Source organism: Neofelis nebulosa, chromosome 8 (genome assembly GCF_028018385.1).
Source record: "Neofelis nebulosa isolate mNeoNeb1 chromosome 8, mNeoNeb1.pri, whole genome shotgun sequence".
NCBI classification, from domain to species: domain Eukaryota; kingdom Metazoa; phylum Chordata; class Mammalia; order Carnivora; family Felidae; genus Neofelis; species Neofelis nebulosa.
Window position 1 is genome coordinate 103,104,976 of NC_080789.1, and position 24,934 is coordinate 103,129,909.

Below are 24,934 nucleotides of genomic sequence, written 5' to 3' on the forward strand. Positions count from 1 at the left end.
CCATGTCGATCTCCATGCTCACAGCTCAGAGCCTGGAGCATGCTTTGGATTCTGTGTCTCCCTCTTTCTCTGTCCCTTCCCTGTTCACACTCTCTCTCTCAAAAATATATAAACATTTAAAAAAAAGACAGCTCTGGAATGAAGTAGCCATAACAGCCATAACAGCCCTGTAGTCTTGGCTCAATCACATGATTTCTCTCTTTTTTTTTTATTTATAAAATAAGAAAGTCAATTTATATAATAGATCAGACCCCTTCCAGTTCCCATGGTTGGAGGTTTTCCATCTCTTCCATAGAGAAGCTAGCCTAGACTGATCTCCCTTTACTGACAGTTTCTAGGAATGAGGATAAGGTTGGTTCAGATCCAAACCTCCCCCAATCCGCCGTGTCAAGGGTCCAAGAATATTGACTTAGCTGTTGGAGCCTCGGCCTTGTGGGTGACAATGGGACAGATAAAGGGGCAACTGTAAAGGACTCTTCAACCTTCTCATAACCATTCGATCTGATGATGTCCAACCAGAACGGTAATGATTCACCAAGCCGGTCGTTCCCAACCATGGGAAACTTCACCACTGCTTCCCTTGGTTTGAAAAAGGAAAGCTTGTTCATCCCATGTCCTCTCCCTTTCTTCCAAATCCTCTGATGGGGCAGAAAATCCATATAGGGCTGTTGTCTAAGAGGAGGGGGCCAGCCCTGTTAGCAGAGAATGTGCCTTTCCTGAAAATCAGTCCAAGGGGATCAAATGTCATTGAGGACATCGATTGACCTTCCACACCAACCCCTTAAATCAGCTAACAACCAGCAGTGGGCAGGCCCTGACAGAGGGAAACACAAGATTGCTGCAGGAATCTGAGGGGTGGAGGCTTCACCTCAGTCACAAGGCTGCTGAATAGGTTAGGCAAAGGGAACTAGGCAGGGCATTTACACCCGCATTGCTGTTAAGACAAAACCCCGCCTTCTCCCCCGCCCCCGCAGCCAGCATCCCTGGTACTGAGGCTGCAGGATCCTGACACAGAGAGCCTGCAGTCGCTGGGAGCCGCTCCAGGACACAGCCTATGCAAGGGAAAAGGTTTGAACAAGAGGAGGAAGAGTAAAGGGCAGCCAGAGTCTTTGGTTTGAGTCCGGAGAGTTTGAGCAAATAGTTGGTTGCTGGGTGGAGAACAGTGGAGGGGCAGTTACCTGGCTATGTTTTCTCTCCCTGCTCTACCTTGAGCTCCGATCAGCCAGATGTCCAGAGTGGGGACTCACCACTGCAAGGGCCTCTGGCCCTCAGAGCAGCCTCACAGGAAGGACTCAGGTGGGCTTTAAGGCTGTTGGGGTGGGGGATGGAAGGGTGGGTAGGTGCAGGGTAGAGAAGCTTTGGGGGTGAATGTGAGAACTCAGGATGGCAGGTGCCATCTGGGGAGAAGGGAATGCATCCCCGAGGCAGCTGATTGTGGATGTGGCTTCCCAGAACCTGCCAGCTACATGGGAGGCTGAGGTCAGACTGCTGTGGGTGACATGCACTGTCCAGGTCCCCAGGCTTCTGTTTCTCGGAGCCATTATCCAACGCTTTAGCGGGACGAAGCTTGGGAGGGGAAGAAAACGTAGCTGTACATTTCACATGGAGGCTTTGTGAGAAAGAAGAGCGGCTGCAGTAGAAGGGATGTGGGTGAGAATGAACAGAAAGAGCCTCCCCAGCATCCACACTAGGTGAGAAGGCTGATGGAAGCTAAGAAAACTTGGTCCTGGAAGATCTTCAGGAGAGGGGAAGCTGCCCCCTCCTGGAGGGCCTGGCAGGACTGGCCTGGGCTGGGCAGAGAACAGCTGCTGCTGACCGAGGGAGAAGCTGTGCACACTTGGGCAACTCAGTCACCGTCTCCGGGCCAAGGACAGGCATACAAATGCCTGCCCTACTGACTGTAGTGCATTGTTATGCTGCTCACTTGTGAAAGCCATCTGTAAAGTATGAAGTGCACTTCAATGGAAAGGTGTAAAATTATTCTTGCCAGAATTTCTTAAACTAGCAGTTCCCAACTCCAGATACACACTACAGTCTCTTGAGAAGCTTTTTAAAAATGCTGCACTTAGGGGCACCTGGGTGGCTCAGTTGGTTGAGTGTCCAACTTTGGCTTGAGTCATGATCTCATGGTTTGTGAGTTTGAGCCCTGCAAGGGCTCACTGCTGTCAGCTGGGAGCCTGGAGCCTGCTTCAGATTCTGTCTCCCTCTGTCTCTCTGTCCCTCCCCTGCTTGTATGTGTGTGCGCTCTCTCGTTTTCTCAAAAATAATAAATAATCATTTTTTTTTAATGTTGCACCTGGACCCCGTCCTAGATCAATTATTCAAACTGGGGGTGGAGAGGGGCAAGACAGCAGAGGGGACTGGAAGTGGTATTTTTTTAAGTTTATTTATTTTGAAAGAGAGAGAGAGAGAGGATGAGCAGGGGTGGGGTAAAGGGTGAGAGAGAGAGAGAGAGAGAGAGAGAGAGAGAGAGAGAGAGAGTCCTGAGCAGGCTCCACACTGTCAGCACAGAGCCTGACTCAAACTCACGAACTGTGAGATCCATGATTTGAGTGGAAACCAAGAGTCTGATGCTTAACTGACTGAGCCACCCAGGCACCCCCAGGAAGTGGTACTTTTTTTTTATAAAATCTTCTCTGGGGTTCTGATGTCCTGTGAAGTTTGAGCCCCACTACCTAAGATTTCCCAAACTTCCTGAAGGTAATTTCTTGGAGCACATGTTTTATAAAGGCAGACTCCCAGCTTCTCCCAGATCTACTCAGTCAGAATCCCAAGGAGGCCTGGCAATCTCTACATTGGGCAAGCAATAAAAGCAGCATGGATACGTCATTCCAGTGATGAGTCTGTCAACTATCTCCTTCCCTACAGAATGAAAAATCATACCCAGCGATGTTTTTACAGTGCAGGCATAGCAGCTCGGAGAGGGGAAGTGCCCCTCAGATAGTATGTGCGAACATGTGCTTCTGGGATGGAGTTGTGCTAGACAGTCACATCCAATCTTGTCCCTGCTGCACTGAGGTGACAGTCCAATGACGAAATGACAAATTTCCCAACCAAAGAGCCTGAGAACCTTAAGAAAAAGAGGAAACCATGATGTTATCTGTAACTACAGCAGGGATTACCCGTGTTTTATTGTTTTGCCAATATATTGTTCAGGCTTTCTTGTTTTATGCTGTCTTTTCTGACTCTGTTCCATTCCAAAGATTATATAAGCACACACACACACATATACACACAAACTCACACCCACTCACACATAGAGACCCCAACCTCATCAGGCACTCAAATGGGCAGATGAAGAGGACTTAAGGAGCCAGCCAACTCTTACCAGGCAACCTTGTCATCTGGGCACATTGCTAGTGTAGAACAGAATAATGCAGCTAATGTTAGGAGGAAAGGTGGCTTAAGGATTGCTGGGTCTAGTACTTTTCTTTCACAGGGACATATGAGCACAGCCATTCAGACCAAGGACTGCGAGCCAGACTGCCTGGGTTGAAATCCTACCCTGCTACTGACCGGCTGTGCCACTTTGGGTAAGCCACCTCTCTGAAGGAGAGATATGCACAGGACTGCCGTGGAGATTAAATGAGTTAGGACATGTAAAGTTCTTAGACACAGGCTGGCAAATGATATGCTGGGCAAGTGCTGCTATAATTGTTGTTTATGCTGCTGCTTTATTATAGGTAAGGAAACTGGGGTCTAGAACATGATTTGCTCCATTTGTTCATGACTCTTGTAGGAATAAAACCTAAGGAAATAATCATGAATGTGGATGGATATCCACACTAAAAATAGTCACTGTAGCATCATTTAGAACAGAAACCTGAATGTCCAACAGTAGGGGGCTGGTTAACAAATATGGTGTATCTATATGATGTATTGCATGAGAATATTAGAGATATATGAGGTTTTTTTTTTTAGAGAGAGAAAGAGAGAGTGCATGAGTTGGGGATAAGGGCAGTGGGAGAGAGGGAAAGAGTGGGGGAGACAGAGAGAGACACAGAGACAGGGAGGGAGGGAGAGAGAATCTTAAGCAGGGTCAATGCTCAGGGTGGAGTCCAATGTGGGGCTCGATCCTACAACCCTGGGATCGTGACCTGAGCAGAAATCAAGATCAGATGCTCAAGTGACTGAGCCACCCAGGCGCCCCATATAGGAGGGATTTTTTTTAATGAAATATAATATGACCTCTATAGAGATATAGATACAGAGACAGAGCTAATCTAGAAGAGAAACTGCAAACAGGCCGATACTGAATGTCTCTGGCTGTGGCATTTATGGGACCTTTTATTTTCTTCTTTACATGTTTCTGACTTGTATGCTTTTCCATAGTGAACAAAAAAGTCAGAAAATAAAATGTTTCAAGCAATTTGTGCAAGGCCAAACAGTGCATTAGGAGCCCACACAGGCTTTCTATCCCTGTCCAGGGTTCTGCTGCTTCATCTGGTGCACTAGCAATAGCAAGGGAAGCTAAATGGAATGAACATGATAACCAAACACCAAAAAGCACCAAGACCAATGCAGCCATGCAAGACTGGGACCCAGCACAGCCATGCAGGACAGGGACCCGGCACAAGGGGAACCCTGGTCTGGTTGTGTAGCTCTAGCTCCCAAGGCTGAGCTGGTAGGGCAGAGCTGGGCACTTTCTATCCAACCAAGACCTTTCTATCCAGAGCCACTGCACAGCACAGTGGGGCCAGCATATAATCCAGCACCTGCCCTTAGGGTCACTACCACTTTCCCAGAAATGACAAAGTCAGCTTCTACTTTGTCTAAGGATACCAAAGAATTGTACCAACTTTTCTTTCCCTTGTCTTCTTTACAGGCTCCTTTGGTAAATGGGGAGCCAGAGACCCAGATAATACTAGTTAGCACCCCTGCTGGTCTTCATTTCCCCCCTGCTTCTCCTTAATATAGAAGTGCCTTTGCATGCCCAACATTTTTCCAATCATAATGCCAAGATACTTGACACAGCCAAAACCGAGGAATGTTTATTTTGCAACTTTGAAATAAAAAAGATCTGGAAGCACTTAATAACTAAAAGCTCATCGAAGAAAAATAGGAAGGCAGGAAGGAAAGAAGGAAGGAAGGAGGAAAAGCAGAGGGAAGAGATTTATCCCATTCGACATTACATAAAAATTAGCATATCTCTTCTAAAAGTCTGCTGTAACCTGCTCAGTATATTTGTAAGTGGTAAGTTCTGAAATCTGTCTGTAAAATAAGAGGATGGAGTGGGTGAACCCTGAAATTCATTGAGTCTAGATACAGTTGAAATTTAGTAACTCCGGCTCTCTTTTTAAAAGATCATTCCCGTGGCAAAAGTCAAACAATAAAGTTTGCCAAGTTATCAAGGGGACCAGCTGTACATTTAATGAATAAGATAGACGCCCACAGAATTTTCAAGCAAAGACTCAAAAATTGTCTAATCCAACTATCTCATGTTACAGATAAAGACACTGGACGAGAGAATAATACTAATAGCTGCCATGTGCTGAGTGCCAGACAGGCGACTTGCTCAGGGTCACACAGCGGGTCAGTGACAGACCCAGAACTGGATGAAATGCCCACCTTCTCCACAGTCCACTTGTTCAAACTTTCAGCAGATTTAAAGATTTAAAGATGCAAGAAATAACTGGCTAGCAGGCACTCCTCACAGCCCACAAATGTCCAGAAAAGGAACAACGGGTACAAAGGTAACAACAGGTCAAGAGCACCTACATCCTCTCTCCTTTTACCTCTAAACACAGAAAGGAATCAACCCATGGAGGAAGGACTGTAGTCCTGGGCCAGGTGGTGGAGGAGTAGACAGTGAGCATCAGACCTTTCCTGGAATGAATAGAGTCAAAGGTAAGAGCCCTTGGTGGCACCTAGCAGGTGCCCAGAGGACTGAAGTCCCAGCACTGGAGGAACGGGGTCCAACTGGAGGCACCAGCACCTGAAGCACCTTGGGAGAATACTTTGAAAAAAATATTTAGGGAAACAGGAAAAAAGACTGAGGAGCCTGGGTTCTTAGAGCTCACTACTAGTATTTTTTTTTTTAGTCTTGTTCAGATTGTGAATAAGATATTTTAAATATGATCATTAGCAGAGGCATGCTTGAATGTTTTATGAAAAGTTCTAGTTTAAGTTAGAAAAGCATTTGTAGAGACACACATTATAATCTTCAGTTTTATTAACGATGTGCATAGAACTTGGGCTGTTACACCACAAGGCAATGCCATCAGTAAGCTATCAATCTGGAGAAGTGCATCTCAAGTGTGGACATTTGCAGCAAATAGAACAGAAACTCTAAATTGAACCAATAAGACCAAATTTTACAGTTATTCTTCTCAAAGGCTCCTATTTAAGAAGGTTGGAAGGTCAGCAAAGGGGAGGTATCTTCTCTCACATGGTTCAGAGCCCTATCAAAACATTGATTCTGTATGTATCTGCATGACTCAAAAGGAGTGTGGAGAACTTTCAGAAGGTTGACAAGAGGCCACAAAATGGTCCATTCAAGAAATCCTTTAAGGGCTGAAGTTCCATGGACTGAAACTCATAAGGAGTTTCAGATGTCTTTGAGTTTCTCAAAATTTATTCCTTGGATTACAATTTTTGTAGGATGTGAATAGAAGTTCCCCCCAGAAAGGGGGTGGAGATACTACAGTAAAAATAATTTGAACAACACTGGTTTAACAGATGAAATAGTTTTATTCACTACAAGATTTCTCCGGGCCTTTAATCTTACAATCCCATGTATTGTGTATCTCCAAGAAGCAGGTACGTAGTAGCTGGGGACTATTTTTCCATGGGAATGCTGTGGAGGGCTAATACTCTGCATATCACATTTGAGGAACTCTGGCATAAGGAGTTATTCTAGGTAATATGGTCAGTTGAGTATCCATCTCAGTTGGTACAAAATAGTGGGAAGGAAGTTTAAAGTACAGCAGCACATGTGTAACTGAGATAGGAGAAAAACAACCCTACAACATCCCTGGAAGTCTCTCTCCCTCCCATCCCCTGATTGTGGGGGGGTTTCAGAATAGGCCTGGGATAATGAAGGACTTTTCCTAATGCAGGACAGAGTAATGGATTCTTTGACTTTTGGAAGCCACTGCCTGCTCAGTTTGTGTATGTCATCTTGTCTTAGTCTCTACTTATACATCATTGAGTTCAGCTGACTTCCTTGCAAATTAAATGCATTCCTGAAATGTTGTATGTAAAGAAAGACATTATCTATAAATCAAGTCATATTTTCCACTGGCTTGTGTTATAATTCTGAAGAAGGTCAACCCCAAATGCATCATGAAAGGCATATTTATGGGCCTGTTCAGCACTCGAGGAAACCTTCCTGGGTTCTTGTGCAGTCTCCTTTCAGCTCATTCTTTCACTCAAGGCAAGCCCAAAAGTCAGGCAAGTGAGTAGCTGAACCACATGATCTTTCTACATTCAGTTATTTGATGTTCCAGTTAATTTCTAAGTGTGTTGGAAATTCTCACTGCTTCCCAGGATTTTGCTTATGTTTTTTTTTTTAGAAAGAAAGAGAGAGAGAAAGGGTAGAGGAGAGAGAGAGAGAGAGAGAGAGAGAGAGAGAATATCAAGCAGGCTCCATGCTGTCAGCACAGAGCCCAAAACCAGGCTCAATCTCCCAAGCCACGAGAACATGATCTGAGCCAAAATCAAGAGTCGGACGCTCAACCAACTGAGCCACCCAGGCGCCCCTGCTTATATTCTTTCTAAAGGGATTATCAGAACCACTGAGTATTCTCTTCGCTGCCTTGTTTTAGCAGGGAAGCAGTGTTCTGTCTAAGGGGGTATTAAGCCTCTGTTATATGAGTTGCCTGTGTTCCAACCAAGTATTGGATAATTACCTACCTGAATCATGGTCAGGAAATCCAAATCTACAAAGTGACAGAAACTATTGCACATATATTTCCTGAAGACCTAGATTTACATGAGCTTTGAGTGGTTCTAATTACTTCTAAAGGTTGGGCAATTTTTAGAGGCCCTGACTATGCTTCAGTAAGCATAGTGCTGAAGTGGGCCAAAGAGAAAGAGACCATGGAAAAAATAACCTACTTTTATTGAATGCATACTACATACCAGGACCTGCAATGCTCATTATTAGCATCATCTCCTTTAACCCCACTGGCCACCATGAGGGATGTTCTATCAATGGCCTGATCTTACAGAGGAGAGAACCATGGCTCAGATAGGTTCCCAGGCCACACAGTTACACAGACAGGGTGGCAGCCCTGGGTGCTGACTCCTGAGGTGACTGCCATCAACACCCCTTCCCACATGGTTATAGAGAGACACAAGGGACTTAGGGCCACAGCCTCATTTCTCCCATCCTTTCTCAGCTGAAACGGCTGTAGGTATGGGAGATACAATGCTATATACTTGGAAATTCATCATCTAGACAGTCAGAAATGCAGCAAGGAAATGAGAAAATTGTAACAGAGTTTGATAGAGTTCCCACTTTTGAACTTGTGTTTTGAAAAATATCCCCTAGTTCCTCCAGTGAATAAAAAAGCTCTTTCTCAAATCTGGTCCAAAATCCCCACCATTTCTAATACCACAGCATCCTCTGTCCTTCCACTAGCAGACAGAATTACAGTTGTATGAAGTATGCCATAAACTAATTTAAGTGCATTTTTTTCTATAGACCATATATTTTCTTTTAAGTTTAACTATATTCTGTGATGTTTTTTCTTTTTTTTAATATTTTTATTTATATTTGAGAGACAGAGGGAGAGACAAAAAGCATGAGTGGGGGAGGGACTGAGAGAAAGGGAGACATATAATCCAAAGCAGGCTCCACGATCTGAACTGTCATCACAGAGCCTGATGCAGGGCTTGGACTCATGAACTGTGAGATCATGACCTGAGCTGTAGTCAGATGCTTAACCAACTGAGCCACCAAGGTGCCTCAATTTCTTTTAAACGTGAAAGGGCCCCTGCCTAAAATCACCTCTGATAGGAAAGTGATTCTATTACTTTTACACACACACGCACACATACACAGTCATGACAAAAACAACTTTTCAGAACATCTATTGGAAATGATGAGGCAGACAGGCATTATGATGGAAGGCCCTTGATGGATTTCCTTTAACCCACCTGATTGAATTTTTCCTGTGCTCCTAGAAAGGGCAGTATGGGAGGAGGGTGGTGGCAAGTTCATAGAATCCTTTTAAATTTGGGTCTTCAGAAGTGAAAGCTGTCCCCAGTAAGGCATGGCCAACATGAAATCTGCTTCACTCCTGGGACCCTAAGGATTTTGCGCTATCTCTAGCTGAAATTGCTACTGACACTCCCCACTTGAATTCTGGCCCTGAAACATTTTGATGAAATAAGAAGTAAAGCAAGGAAAAGAGGAGAACATTTCTTACCTCTCTCCCAATATAATAATGTTGGACATAGTTCCAACTCTATGGTCAGCTCACTTTGGGCCGATAAGCTCACAGACAGGGGAGTCTACCTAAGAGCTGAAACTGACAGAGAAGAGTCTAGGAAGGGAGGAAAGAAAGGATCTGGGGGTGACCATGGGCTTCACAATGTGCCACTAATGCAGAGCCCATGGCTGGTGGCCAACTATTACCCAGGAAAGCCAGATGAGCCCTGACTCGTAATGCTCAGTGCCAGCCAGCACGAACAGAGTGATGTTTCATTATCTGACATCACAGAAGTAGGCAGCTGGCTTCAAATCAGAAATACCAAAACACCGATGTTTGACTTTTTGGGGTTGTGTGTATGTGTGTGTGTGTATTTTAATAATTGTAGATGGAAATCCTTAATTGCATCACACTTCTCCTTGCCCACTTAATTGGACAGAGAACATAACTTAGCACGTTCTTGATTCCTGCAAGGTCCCTTCTCTCCAAGCAGCCACCCAATTCTGTCTCTCGTCTGGAGTCGTGACTGCCTCCTCCATAGGCTGCCAGCCCTCGCTTCGGCTTTCACTCTGTTCCCAATAACCACACCTACCCCCACTCCCTTCTAACAGTACACTGCGACTCAGTTCAATGAGATCATGCAGGAAGGCTTCAAGAGGGGTCATGCACCGGCATCCATGGGATCACCAGATGAAGTGGGCTGGGGGCGTAGTGCCCTTAGTAGAAACGCACACATAGGAAATGTTTCCCACCTAGAAGGAAAACAATGCCGTGGGCACAACAAAAATGACAGATGGCCACTGGGCACTGAGTGGCACTCAGAGGGCACTGAACAAAAGAGAACCCACTCCCCTTCTGAAGGGGGCAGCTCACTCAGCTGGTGGAAGGCTGAAATGCAAGATCATCAAGACCAGACCTTTGACTTTTCAAAAGAAAACAAAAGTCAAAGTCTGCATGTGAAATCTCCCAATATTTATTGTATCTTTTCCCAGTTTTATTGAGATAAAATTGCATATCCAGTTATTTCTTAACACTGAATCATATGTGATCCACAAGTCACTGACTGAGGACCTATTATGAGGAACAACCTGCACAGTTTTAGGTTAGGTACTCTGGGATTGTTATTTGGAATTCTGCAAGGTTATAAAACCATCTACCAGAGGGTTGCAGGTGCAAAAAAAAAAAAATTAAGCGTATAAAATGAAAACCAAACAAAGCTCCAGAGAAGCTGAGGGCAACTACCAGGCCTGGAGTGTGGCTGAGTGTGTGTGTCGGTGGGGGCGGGGGGGGCGGGTGTGTGTGAGAGCCTGGGTCCGCTACGCACACACGTGTGTGCTGCTCCTGGGTGAATGTGATCCCTCCCCCGAAGCACAGAGAGCAGCAGTCTTACAAGAGACACAAACTCTTTTCCCCATTATGCCAGATTTCTCTCTCCTTCCAGCAATGCCAAATTGCCTTAAAGCAGCTGGGGAGCGCCTGTCTGATTTATGGCTCAGCCACTATGGCTTCTGGAAACTTTGTTCTTCCTGACACTAGTGATTTATAAAAGGCATCTGTAACCAACAGTGACTTCTCTTTCTCTCCCAGGACAACAAAGTACAGGGAAGGATCTAGAAGCAGATCTCTGTTTCCTAGGTCATCAGAAAATCGGCACTCCTGGGTAAGATGCTCAATTTTTGCGTGCCTTCTTTTCTGTTTATTTTTTTATTTTTTTAAACTTTTTTTTTCATTTTTGAGAGTAAGAGAGGCAGAGCATGAGTGGGGGAGGGGCAGAGAGAGTGGGAGACACAGACTCAGAAGCAGGCTCCAGGCTCTGAGCTGTCAGCACACAGCCCGACGCAGGGCTCAAACTCAGGAACCACGAGATCATGACCTGAGCTGAAGTCGGATGCTTAACCGACTGAGCCACCCAGGCGCCCCTCTTCTTTTCTCTTTAAAATACAGAAGTCTCCAATAACCTCCTGCTTTCCTGACTTCCAATTTGTGACAGTTTCCTGCAGCCCAGTCACTAAATTTAACATTAAAAGTATAGCCCTAAAAGGTTACATAGAGCCTCTTGGTAAGATTAAAAGCTCAGGGCCTGGCTGCCCAGGCCAGTGCCTATGCATGAGCCTGTCTTTGCCCTGTGTGAAAATACCTTTTGTACTTAATAGAGTAACAATTTTTAGTCATTCATTCCTTACAAATCCAGGAGCTGGTTATCTGATGAAGAATTTCTCTAGTTAGGCCAGCTGCCTCTGTACCTCGGAAAGTCAGGGAAGAGAGAGATGAAATTAAAAAGCACTTAATTCCACTTCCTATGGACAGCTGTGCTAAGGAGTTTGGTTGGGTGGGAAATGAATACAATTGGTTAAGTTTAATCCTTACGTTTCCATTTTTCCACAGAAAAATATACCAGTGGTGGAGTTCGAAAATGTGAGTCCTAGACCCAGTTATGCTCTGAACTGCCTGTGATCATAGGTTAATTGTTCCATTTGTCCGCATCAGCCTTCTCCTTCACAAAGAGGAGCATTTAGGGCCCCTCCTAGCACTCCTGTTCCCCCCCTGCGACCCTCAGTATTGTCGTTTCCAATGCTCTGGTGCTCCCGGGAAGGATTATCTACCTTGGCTGGAAAAAATATTACTGGTATATCCATTCTATTCTTACAAGATACATTCAGATTACATTCCTATATATTAAATCACATCTTAAGTGCAATTATTTAAACAGATTCTGCTGTGACTGCTTCAGGCAAAGAGCCTTCTGGATAAAATAGCTAGCTACCACGAGTCTATTTTTTATATCATATTTCATTTCAATGTTTGTTTCAGAGAACAGAACTGAAGTCAGCAGGGATCCTGCCTTTCTTTGAGAGTACAGGTGGTTTTAGCCCCACTCCCTGGTGGCTGTTCAGTGTCACTGGGGCCCCTTCAGCCGTGCTCCGCTGAGAGTTTATTTCCCACTAACCTCTTTAACGTGCCTCTTGTTTGAGCCTCTCAACAACTGTGTGAGGCAAGTGGAATTAGCTCTCTTATTTTGCAGATGACAAAACTGTAGAGGTTAAATGAGGTGCAGCTAATAATGGTGATTCAGAGGCAAGTTCTCTACCTCCAAAGGCAAGCAAGCCAAGAAGTCAGAATAGGGAGTGAGGAGGCAGTCCCATTGCTCTGCCCTGGGCCAGGTTCCCTGTGCAAGCTGGCGTGGCTGTGGGAGGGAGCACAGGGTGAGTGGAGCATTCTGGCCTCAGTCCAGGACCCCCAGAGAGAACTGCAGTGGAAGCAAATTCGGACTCACAGGAGTAGGAGGGGCTAGCTTCTCCCCACTCTAAGACCTCCTGTCTCCTCCCCCTAAAAGGAGGAAAGGGAAGCTGGAGAACACCCTAGGAATGTTACAGGGTGTTACCACCTGCAAAGTGGTGGTGGGGGTGGTGTACAGTCAGTCATGAAGATGGCTGGGGAAAAAGGGAGCTGCTGAAGACAGGACCGGGAGAGGTGGGATTGTGAGGGCCACTAGAACAGTACAAGAAAACTGAGCTGCAGTCTGACTTATGTGTTCTGGCCTCAGGGCTAACTGTGGGACCCTGCATTTGTCCCAAGGAGGAAGATGCGGAGGAAGTGTGTGAGGAAGGCTGTAATGGAGTTATTAAAATGGGGAGGGCGGAAAGCAGTGGTGACAATGAGGAGGGGTCTATAGAAAGAACATCAGGTTTTCCCTGCTATCTGAAAGTTCTCTTTAAACCACTTTCCTTTTTTTTTTTTTCTTTTTAACATATATACAGGTTTGCTTTTACTAAAGACCTATGCTGGTGCCTGATCTCACTATCCCAAAGAAATCTGAAGAGGATTTTTGCTTTTAAGAAATGGTAATTGTTTCTTTGCTTTACTTCATTTGGCTTATGAAAGCTTTCATAGAAATGCTCTATTTTTGGATAGCTGGGGAAACCTGTCCATCTTTACACCCACATATATATATTTGCATATATATAAATCTGTATATATATATATATATATATAGCTATATGAGATATATATATACACACACATATACATAGGACACCTTCTGGTTTTCCCTTAAGAGACAAATTAGCATGTAAATAAAAGCCTGTATACACATTTAGGAGCTACAAATTCATTTTCTCTTCTTCTTGTTTAGTATTAATCAGACCTTCACTGAGTTCTGTAAATTACATCTCCCCTGAGGGTCATGGGTCACATATTAGTTGTGTGCCCTTGAACATGCCCTCTGAGCCTCAACTGTCTTATCTGCCAGAGCAAAACAATGCCTGGCCTACCTACCTCATTTGTTTGTTGTAGGATAATAGTAACAGCCAATCTTTGTAGAGTGTTCATATATTGTTACACACTATACTGTGTACCTATTATTACATATTACGTAGACATTATGTATATTATTAGCTCATTTAATCCTCAAAACAGCTCCATGAAATCGGTACTATTACTCTCCCTCCACTTTATGGGAAACTGAGGCACAGAGAAGTTTCAGAACTTGCTCCATGTTACCCAGCAGGCAAATGGCAGAGGTGGGATTTGAACACAGAATACCTGGCTCCAGGATCCATGCTCCTAATCTTGTTGTTATAGGATGTGATGTTTGAGAGCACTGAAGGCATTTTAAATGCTCTTAAATGGATGGTGTCATCCTCATTAGTGTTAGGACCACTCCCATTGGGGAGGACCAAAGTTGAGGAAGGATTCACCAGGCCAGAATGGTGCCCCAGCCTCAGATCCACAGACCCTGATGGCCAGGAGCCCAGCTTCCTGGAGGAGAGGGGAGGAATGGCTTGTTCTCCTGGCCCCCTCCAGCCACAAGACTATCTTCCTAGGTTCTTTTTCAAAGCAAAGTGTCTCTCCTGCCAAGGGCTGGTCTGTCTGTCTCTTGGAGACAGAGGTTGTCAAGCCCTGAGAGAACAGCAAGCATGTCAAAAATAGCAGCACCAGCAGACTGCGTGGCTGCGATTTCCTTTTGAAATGTTGGTTTTGCTCTCACCAAAGAGCCGGGGTCTGTCTGTGCTTCCTGCTGCCTGCAGCAGAAGCTGCTTATGGTGCCAAGATGTTTTCTAGGGGAAGGCAAAGATTGTCTGCTGAGGCCCATGACAGACTAAGGGAAAATCCCCTTCACAGTAACAATGATGAGGTCAGAGTTGTGTTTAAAAAAAAAAAAAAATTGTTATAAACCTCACCAGGGCTAGGCCCTAAGTAGGTTAAGTGGTAGCCAAGATGAGACCAGTATTAATGATACTTGTGGCCCCTTTTGCTCTTTTGTTCTGGGAACTAGGGAGTCAGTTCCCTGTTTGTCCTTCCAAAGTGGTCACTAACAGATGACCACTCCCTCCTTAGGGTACCCAGGGGATTAGAAGCAGGGTGAAATCCTTTCTCTAAGGGTTTAGAGCAAAGGGACACGACATGACCATCTCCAATCCCACAGGGACTTCAAGCCCAGAACAGGAAGGTGGTTCACTGGGAGATACAGTAACATAAGAACTCAGAGCCCATCTGTCTTTTACTCCCAGTGGCCTGCATCTGGCAAGTTCCCTCTCTCACTAAAGCCCCAAGCCCGAGGCCATATTCTGCCAGAAGCTATCTGTGCAACCCGAGGCTGCCAGGGGTAAAGCAGAATGCAGAGAGGAAACCCTACGGTTTAAAGAATTAACAGATTTCTTTTCCTTCCCTAAGTGACCTTGACTTCCCAGGGCAATAGCACACAGTCAAGCCCGATGAGGGCTGGCATGGAGGTTCCAGCCAGATTGTCCCAGGAGGACAGTATTCTCTGGGAATCTCTCTTGGCATTTGTGTAGAGATGCCGGGTGACAGGAATACTGCCAAGAGCAAGGGCTCAGCCAGTGCAGAGAAGGAATGATCAGCAACAGGAGTGAGAGGTGTCCCATGAGAACTGCCATGGGGAGGGAAGGACGGCACCCAGTGAGGGCCGCCGGGGAAGAGCAATGTCTGACAGACAGCCACAGAGAAGGGTGAGCTGATGGAAGGTGTCCAAACACCAACGACTGCGGGGGCCCCACAGCGGCTGTAAAGGGTCAGGGAGGAGAGTGGAAAGGTTGCCGGCAGAATAAAACCTTGATTCCTGTACAATTTCTTAAGGAATCCTGAGTCTACAGGTGCAGAGACTAGGTGGGGGGTTTTGGTTTGTGGGGATTTTGAAGTTTTTGTTCTTTGTGTTTTGCCAGCAGAGTATGAACCCCTCGGGCAGGTTCACTGCCTTAGTCCTACGTAATGAATAATGTCCAACATACTTACCCTATTCCAATATGTGCTAATCATGCCCTGCGCTTACCAAAAATGGCTTTGACCTTTCTTTTGCTCGAGCAAAAAGGAAAAAGCATGTAAATCCCACAATGATTTGATTGTCAAAATTAAAAAAAAAAAAAAAGGCAGTTCTTGGCACCACACTTGAGTAGAAAGGAGCAAACTGCATGAAAGCTCTAAAGTGTCCCCAAGTGGCAGAAGAAAAAATCTGTCATTCCATCCTGGATATTTAAGCTGGTCCATCTTTAGAGATGCTAACTTTCTAGATTTAAGAAACCAAACCATTCTCCCAGCCAAGGTGTGAAACTCCCAGGTTATCAACCTCATGCCACTTTCCCCCGACCCACAATCCAATGACTTTTTTTGGTTAATTTATAGAGTTATACAGCTATCACCATAATCCTGTTTTAGAAAACATCCATTACCCTCCAAAAAGCCCCCGATGTCCTGATGCAGCGGGACTGCCTATAGCCTACCTCCTCCAGCACACACAGCTCCCCTTACAAACTGGGTAGATAATTTTAATCCATCTTGGCAAGGAGCGTCCTGTGCACCTCACACCCCTGGGATATACGCCGTTGCTTTGTTCTGCCTTCAGTATGCAAGACAGACAGCTGGACGCTATGGGGACCTTCAAGAATTAGGTCAGTATGATGGCCACTCCTGCATTAAGGTGTTTTGGGCTAATTCCACTCTTATGCCTTCATCCTAAATCCTCATTTTTGCATTTAGCCTACTGTTTCTACTGTGTTTTTTTAATTTTTTTTAATGTTTATTTATTTTTGAGAGACAGAGAGAGACCGAGGATGAGTGGAGGAGGGGCAGAGAGAGGTGGAGACACAGAATCCAAAGCAGGCTCCAGTCTCTGAGCTATCAGCACAGAGCCTGACATGGGGCTTGAACTCATGAACCATGAAATCATGACCTGAGCTAAAGTCAGATGCTTAAATGACTGAGCCACGCAGGCACTCCTTTTTCTTTTTTTTTTCTTTTTTAAAATATGTACTGTTCTTTGTTTTGAACTTTCTATAAGCTTCTTAAGGTTGAGGGACTTGGAGGTTCTCTCTCTCTCTCTCTCTCTCCCTTCCCCCCCCCCCTTTTTTCTTTCTCCTTTTATTTTGGAAGATACAGGAAAGTTCTGCAGAAACATTTTTCTAAACCCAGCACAATCTCATCTTGCTCTGTAAGTTCAGGACTTGAACACACAGGGGCCAGCCTGGCAAGAAATGATGGTACACTGAGGTGGCAGGGAAAGCTGGGGGGCATCTTTCAGCTGGAGAACAGACTCCTTATCAAACACCCCAGATCACTGCTGTCCTAGAGTTCAAGGTGTGATCTCAACAGAAATGCCACAGCTGCCCCCAGACACTAAAAAGGTGGAGACAAGGAGAGAGATAGAAAGACACATATAGAAGGAAGAAGAGATTAAAACAGCAGAAGGGCAAATGTCAGAGAGACGTGACAAGAAGAGGGGGGAGAAAAAAACAGAGAAAATGAGAGTAACTAGAAGGAAGGGGAGGTGCAGAGAAGAGGAGGTGACTAGAAAGAGTTGGGGAGACAGCAGTGAGAGAGCAGAAACCAAGGAAGGACACTGAAGTCCATGCAGTCACAAAGAATACACAGGAGAGGGAGGTGGCCACTGAGGAACGGGAAATCAAAGCCCTGAGTCTCCAGAATGCAGGTGCTCACCTCCCCCAGTTCCGATCTGACCCAGAGCTCTGAGCCAGGAACCAAGTTCCCCAACAGTACAACCTACCTCAGATGCAAAGGCGGCCAGCTGTCCCACTCTCTCCTTGGGGATGATCAGGGCAGGAGGACTATTCCACATCTCCGCTGTGCCTGCCAGATCCAGGAAAGCATTTGGGAGCTCCTGCCGGCTCGAGTCAGGTGTAACGAAGGACTGACCCCTGCCTTTGCCAGCAGCTGTGACATCGCCACCCCAGCCATCTGGGAAGCACGGGGTGCATATTCTCTTGATTATTAGGGCACAGAATCCACATAAAGAGGCTCAGAGTCAGAGAGGGATCACTTGGCAAAATCCTTCACAGAAACTAGGTCAGGTCACAGCCTCTCTGTGTTTCTTCGATGTCTTAAGGAGAGCCACCTATGAGACTGCTAGGAACGGAGCTAGATTATTCCCTGGGAGGAAGAAGTGGCATTTCTCTCCGTCTCTCTCGGACTTGGGAGGAGCCTCTCTCTGAGGAGACGGGACCTCCAGGATACTGTTACGGACCACAACTGTCAGGACTCTTGGCAAGGCCCAGCCTGGCCGCCTCTTGGGGAGCGTGTCCCCTCCAAGTCTCCCCTTGTCATTTTGAAAGAGATAATACTGACATTGGTTTAACTGGCCGTTGCTTAGCATTCAGATTTCTGAAGAATCAGGGGTGAGATGAGGCAGTTTCGATGACTGGGTGGGAAGGCCAGGAAGAAAGGTCCAGGGAGGAAGTTTGGGGGAGCTGTATGTATCCCCCTCATTTTCCAAAGGTCACACATCCTGCTGGTCATTACCAGCCCCTAAACCACTATGTAGGAGGTGTTCTCATTTCGGAAACTGGGAATTTGTAGCCTCCCATTCTCACTTGCTGCCCAAATCAGAAGATAGAGAGAACAGTCTGGAAGGTTGCTATGGCAACCAGAGTCCCTGGAGAGCCCAGCTCTCCACAAACCCTTTACTTTCAGGCATGCTCTGACTTGAAAAGGAAATGTTTCATTAGGGATGGTGATGAGGATGATCACATACACACATATAGAGATACATGCATACATGTTCCAACATTTACCCTCACTGGAAGCATCCCTATTGCCTCTGTAGTGGGCCCTTCTCCTTTCCCCAAATAGCCAGAAGCAACTGAAGGAATTTGGAAAACTGGAACTTTATGGCCTCAGAGCAGATTACTGGAGTCATGAACTCCTCTCGTCTGTATTTCAGGCTTGGAGAAGCCAAACTCCCAATCAAGGCGGCCTCTGGCCCTGGAAGGATCCCACTGAACCTGTCTAAAGAGCATCCTCTTTGCTGAAGGGTAAGAAGAGAGACTAAAGCCCAGTTCAAGAGGTTAAAGAGGGATTTAAGGAGTTAATAGCCCAGTGTGGCCTACTCTTGGGCTTTGAATCCAAGGCAGCAACTCTGTGGGGAGCTTTTGACTCTGGGAGACACGGAAGGAAACAGGCTAATGAACTAAAAAATCAATACCCTTATTAAAATTCACACATTTGCATAGCATCATCCCCAGCTTCCCAGTACATCGACATTCCCCATGAGGTAGGGAGGGGAAGACATTAATGTTCCCATTTAATGGGTGGGGAAACTGAGGCACAAAGAGGAACTGTGTTACCCTGTAAAGCTGTGGCAAAATCCAGATTTAGATCTGGCACTCACAGGAGCCACAGTGTCTCTCAAGAAAACCCTCAAAAGGCCATTCCTCATAAGTTGCTCTTTGAGAAATTTTTTTTAAAATCCTCATCAAAGAGTCTTAAAGCATAGATACAAAATTAAAAACATGTTAACAGTCCTTTCAGTTTCTGAACTGCACCCAGAAGAGCTCAGAACAGTCCATCACAGTTTTTCAAGGCAACAAACAAATGACAATGTTACCAGGAGAGAAATGAGGGGAAGTGGGGGGTCGGGGGTGAAGGCAGCAGTTTCACGCTGGAAGAGGATGACTTAGTCCCGGTGGTAACATTACCTTACCAGTTAGAGCAGGTCAGCTGCATCTTCAAGGGGCAGACCAGGTAAATGTTTGCTTGACTCAGCAATAAACCTCTAACGGTGAGGTTGTCAACAAAGGAATGATGTTTCTTCCTTACTGTAAACCTATTTCATTGCACATAAAATGGGAAGAAACCCACGCTAGCATCCAATGCGTGCTTTTACCTGTCTGCAGGTGTAAGCTGGAGTTTGCTTTGGAAAACCTTCAACTGCAATCCTAAGTCAAATTCCCAGGAAGAAGGAGGGTGGGGTGCTGGAGAAGGTTGGGGGGCAAGCAAAGAAGACAAACTTGCCATCTGCAACAAGGCTCCTCTTTGCACGCCTCCCAGATGACAGTGGCTGCTTAACTGATACTAACTCTGTAGATACTCCGTCAAGCTAGTTGCCATTTCTCCTGGCTCTGTGGTTCCCTCTTTCCAGGTCCTCTGCACAGGAAGGCACTTGCACAAAAAGAGTATTTGGCTCTGAGAAGGAACCTTCCTGGAAGCTAGACAATCGGGGAGGGAAAGACTGAATGCAGACCAAAGGCCGATGTCCACCGTGCCAGGACACCTGGAAGAATCCATTGGCCCCTTTGGTCTGGGACTGACTCTCATGGCCTCCAAATGGCCAAGTTTAACTGTAGTTTCTCTAATTCCTTCCAAGATTCAAGATGAATGACATATCTGGAGGCTGTGCAGCTAAAGGCTTTATACCAAGGGTCCTCTGAAGGATGACTAGCAGGTGTCACAGGCACGGGACTAAAACGGAAAGATGAACACTGTTTCTGTCCTCCAGCTTCTGCTAGATACCACCTAGCCAGAAGCTGACAGGTGCATGCCCCAAAGCAAAGGACACTAAGGAGAGAAATAGGACCCAGGTATGCTTGGTCTCCATCCGGTTGACATCTTTGTTCCTAGAGAATTCCAAGCCCCAGACATGAAAATTTACAGTCATGAGGGAAGGTCAGACGGAAATCTCATCCACATGACAGAAGATGGGCATGAATCGGTGGCACCGTTAGAATTTCAAAAATGTCACTTAGATGGATGAACCTTGAATGCTGCGGAAATCAAGCAACAAGGCTGACAGTCCAGGTATCTGGACTGAGTGCAGGGGAGGGAGTCAGGAAGTCGGCTGGAGGTCGGGTGAAGGGAGTGGAGAATGAGAAAGAGGCCTGAGACTGTTTGCTCAGTGTCGTCCTTCTCATTGATGCCCTTCCTGCATCAGTCAAACCTCAGTGAGCATCCTTTTCTCTGCATATGCCCGATGCGGAGGGGGAAGGTAGCTGGGTCTCCGTTCCCGAGTGGTCTCAGAGAACTCAGGCTTGCCAAGTCCACTGTCAGCTGCCTTCAGGTCTGGTGCAGGCTGCCCACAAGTGACATGGGTATACTGGCCTTGCTCCTCCTGCTCCGTCTCCCGGTGGTAGAAGTAGTTGAAGTTGGAGACAATGACCGGCACAGGCAGGGCGATGGTGAGGACCCCAGCGATGGCACACAGCGAGCCCACGATCTTGCCCCCCACCGTCATGGGGTACATGTCTCCGTAGCCTACCGTGGTCATTGTAACCACTGCCCACCAGAAGGCATCCGGGATGCTGGGAAAGAGTGAATCATCATCATCAGCCTCTGCGAAGTAGACGGCACTGGAGAAGAGGATGACCCCGATGAAGAGGAAGAAGATGAGCAGACCCAGCTCCCGCATGGAGGCCTGCAAGGTCTTGCCCAGGATCTGCAGCCCCTTGGAGTGGCGGGACAGCTTGAAGATGCGGAACACCCGGACCAGGCGGATCACCCTGAGGATGGCCAGGGACATGGCCTGCTGCCCATTCTGGCCACCCCCTCCACTGGCTGACTGCTGCTCCTGCTGCTGCACCAGCTCAGTGCCCAGGGTGATGAAGTAGGGGAAGATGGCCACCAAGTCAATGATGTTCATGATGTTGCGGAAGAAGGCTGGCTTGCTAGGGCAGGCAGAAAAGCGAACCAGGAGCTCAAAAGTGAACCAAACTATGCACAAGGTCTCCACCAGAAAGAAGGGGTCAGTAAAGAAAGAGCCTCCAAGAGTACTGAGTGAGGATGAGCCCCCTGCCATCATTCCCCCCGGCGGGATGCCAGGATGAAAAGTGTAGGAATCATCTTCATCTTCCTCTTCCTCCTGACTACCCCTGGAAATTGGGGAGTCTCTGCTCACGCCATTGCTTCCACCTCGACCATCTGCACGGAACTGGGGCAAGGTCTCCAGGCAAAAGATGACGATGGAGATGAGGATGACCAACACGGAGACGATGGCGATGCCTCTGGCGGGGCCCGAGCTCTCAGGGTACTCGAAGAGCAGCCACACCTGGCGCTGGAAGGGCTGGGAGGGCAGTGGCTTCTCGTCCTCGCCACCTTCTGGCAGGCAGCCCTCGTCCTCCCGGAAGGCCGCCAGGGCTTCATCCCCCAGTTGGTAGAAGCGGATCTCCTCCAAGAAGATGTCCAGGGGCACGTTGACCGGCCTCCGCAGGCGGCCCCCGGACTGGTAGTAGTAGAGGATGGCGTCGAAGCTCGGCCGGTTGCGATCAAAGAAGTACTCGTTCCTCAGGGGGTCGAAGAAGCGGACGCGGCGACCAGGGTCTCCCAGCAGCGTGTCGGGGAACAGCGACAGGGTGCGCAGTTGGGTCTCGAAGCGCAGCCCGGAGATATTGATCACCAGCCGCTCGCTACTACAGCAGCCCCCGCCCCCGCCGGCCTCCGGGAAGTCTCCCGTGTCCTGTTGCTCCCCCTCCGGCCCACGGACCTCCCCCGGCGCCGCCAGCGTGAGGGATTTCTCCGACCTCATGTCCCCTCCGCGGTGCGCTCCCCGCCACTAGGACGGCGCCCACGACACCACCTCTGGAGCGCGGCACCTCTTCCCGGCTCTCAGAGCGGCGCTCTCTGTTTAGGGTGGGGCTCGCCCTCCTCCGAGCTCTAGATCTGGCCTGGCCGCTGGGTCCGAGAGCTCCGAAACCCCGGTCCCTGCAAGGCTGGGTCTGGGGAGGGGGCCCGGACGCAGAGGGTTTAGCTCAGCGCCTCCAAGACAGCCGCGCCTGGGATACAGCTACAGCCTACTGGGATACCTGGAACAGCAAACTGGCGCGCATGAAACCGGCTGCCCGAGAAGACGCGTGGCTTCGTCCCCCGCCGTGCCTGAGCCCGGGCTCTGGGACGCGGGGGTCCGCCCCCCGGACGGGTTAGCTCTTCCCAGCTCCCACTGCGCTCTCCAGCCGTTCGAGCCCCCCGGCTGCCGCTGGGAGCGAAGCGCCAGATGCGCCTCCCTCCGGCTCGGCAAAGACTCCTGGCGGGGCTCGGCCTCCGCCCTGCGTGCACCGCGGACTCCCGTCTGGCCAAGGTCGCCGTTCCCGCCGCCACAGCCGCCACCTCCTCCCTGTGAGTCGCGCCTCAGGCCTCCGAGAGGGCCCTGCGGCTGCCCCGGCGCCGGGGCGCGGGGACCCACCTCCCCACCGCTCAAGCCTTCTCTGCAGCCGCGGCAGCTGCAGCGGCTCGGCTCTCCGCTCTGCCCTTCCTTCCCAACACTCACTCTCCAAGTGACGTGGCAGGCCCCGCCTGCTGCCCCCTCCCACCCCACTCACATCACACCCCTCGCCCAGCCAGGGGCTGCGGCGAGCCAGGGCGCTGTGGAAATAGACACACACTTGCCTCACCAGTAATCTTTCCCGCGCACGCCTGGCACGCCTCTCCCTTGCATTCACAATCGCGGCCCCCCTAACCAGGCACCAGCATCCTAATACCACACCCCCCTCCACCTCCGCAATCAGCCTTCCTTATTTCGCTTTACGGGAGTTGATCTGCGCAGTGCATTTCATCCATGAGAAAACACACCCCGCCCCACCGCACAACACACAACGCGGAGCAGTGTGTCTCCACTCATCCAGAAATTTCATGAAACAATCAAATCATAATTCGTCCCTCTGTATTTACCAAGACCCATTTGCCAGCTTCCCTAATCTCTATTTAAAAAAAAAAAAAAAAAAGAGAAAGCATGTTTAGAAGTCTTCAGAGCTTCCAATTTAGAAGGTCTTCCAATGTAAGTCCCCAGAGAATCCCACATCTCCCTTTGCAAACCTGGGAGGGTGAGGCTGCAGCTGTCCTAGAACCGCAAAGCCATAGCAGACAAAGTGTTGGGAAGTCCCCCATTGCCTTCCCCATCAGAAGTCCCCCCCCCCCGAGTCCTGGGAACTTAGGCAGCAGCCCCTGTGAAGAAAGAGCCAGAAGATGATGGTATCTCAGAGGTATCATAGTCCAAGGAAGCATACCGTGAAATTCATTTGCTCCCAGCCTTTCTGGGAACTCTTCTGGAATGTCTGCTTATTGCACAGACAAGAAGAAGGAGGAGGAGGTGAGTGGAAAGTGGTATGTAAGAATGTTGATAAAAACAATAGCTATATTTACTAAGCATCTGATATGTGCTGGCCACATTCCAGGAGCTCTACCTGTGCTAACTCACAACACTATCTCACACCCCAATGAAAAAGATGTCCTCTGCTCCTAGGTAATGTTACAGTGAAGATTCCCCTGGCAGTATTTGGGTAGGGACCACAGTTCGTTGTTAGAGACTATCCCTAACTCTCCTGGAGGGAGGCGGTAAGAATGCTTTTCTGTCCTTTTCCACTAGAGACCATGTAGTCTTTCTTTACTAGGTCAGACAGGTTAGAGTTTGGTGGAAAAGAATTGCTCTGATCTTTTCAGACGTCCACTTTCAGGTAGGGTTGACATTTGCTTCTCTGTGCCCCAGTTCCTCCCTTTTTGATTGTCTATGGCTGAAATTCATTGGCTGACAACTACAAGTTGTTTTGTGTAGCTTCTTTTGCATTTTATATCGTTAGTGAGGATTCATTGCTGATAAGGATAGGAATGGCACGTAAAGATACCCTCAAACCACAAGATGCATGCAAGAGTTCTTTGTGTGGCACAGAGTGTTTTAAAATCACAGGAGTTCTCAGCAGCATTCACTGCCAGAGGGACTAGGGGAGTAGAGAACTAAACCTTCTGGATGTGTAGGGCAGAGGTCCCGTAGGGAATGTGTAGGAGAGAAGCTAGCAACCCACCGCATTCACTAGGCTGTTGCTTCACCAGGTCTACCAGGCAACAGCTTCTGCTTCCTTTCTGTGCCCCTGCTGTTGGTTTCCACTCCCTCCCCTCACCTTGCATATCTCATTAAAAGGTGAGAAAGTGAGTGTACCAGTCATCCAGTCCATTGTTTCCCTATTTCCAGGCTATGTAATTAAGCAATTTAGACTTGACACAAGTTGCTCCATTCAAAAAAAAAAAAAAAATGTAAAAGGGAAGAAAAGGAAACAGCAACAAATACAATATAGAAGATACTCTTTCACCCTTGTCCAATTATCTGCAGTCATTTTCTGGATTTTAAATTGATTTGCTCATGATTCTTTTTGCCTTTGTTTTCAAAATTTATAATGAATTATTTATTTGCATGTTTGTTTTCATCATTGCTGATTTTATTCATAAGGTTGTCAACTAGGTCAGTAATTCTTCAAAACAAATGTTGGGGAAGCATAGGAAAGAACCTGCATTTTGCCAGGAGGGTGCACAGTCTAATAGGTGAAAGGAACCAC

At 47.5% G+C, this 24,934-nt stretch overlaps 1 protein-coding gene and 1 long non-coding RNA gene across 7 annotated transcripts in view; one reads left to right on the top strand and one right to left on the bottom strand.

Annotated features, from left to right (window-relative positions):
* KCNA6 (potassium voltage-gated channel subfamily A member 6) overlaps positions 1 to 22,272 on the bottom strand; it is a 45,595-nt gene extending 23,323 nt beyond the window's left edge. For 3 of the 5 annotated variants that reach the window (XM_058743954.1, XM_058743956.1, XM_058743957.1), the window contains exon 1: positions 17,395 to 22,272. In XM_058743954.1, the coding sequence (XP_058599937.1) occupies positions 20,554 to 22,140 (1,587 nt within the window). In that variant the 5' untranslated portion in view covers positions 22,141 to 22,272 and the 3' untranslated portion in view covers positions 17,395 to 20,553. Of the gene's footprint in view, positions 1 to 2,883; positions 3,071 to 17,394 lie in introns of all 5 variants that reach the window. The other 2 variants (XM_058743955.1, XM_058743958.1) reach the window with 2 other exon arrangements.
* Positions 916 to 18,861, top strand: LOC131520149 (uncharacterized). 2 transcript variants are annotated; one of them, XR_009265949.1, is made up of 5 exons: positions 916 to 1,296; positions 3,440 to 3,533; positions 10,965 to 11,037; positions 13,136 to 13,219; positions 18,568 to 18,861. It is a non-coding gene; the product is annotated as an uncharacterized LOC131520149 (long non-coding RNA). The 2 variants fall into 2 exon arrangements; XR_009265950.1 differs by having other exon boundaries at positions 916 to 1,068.
* Positions 22,273 to 24,934: the final 2,662 nt, after the last annotated feature.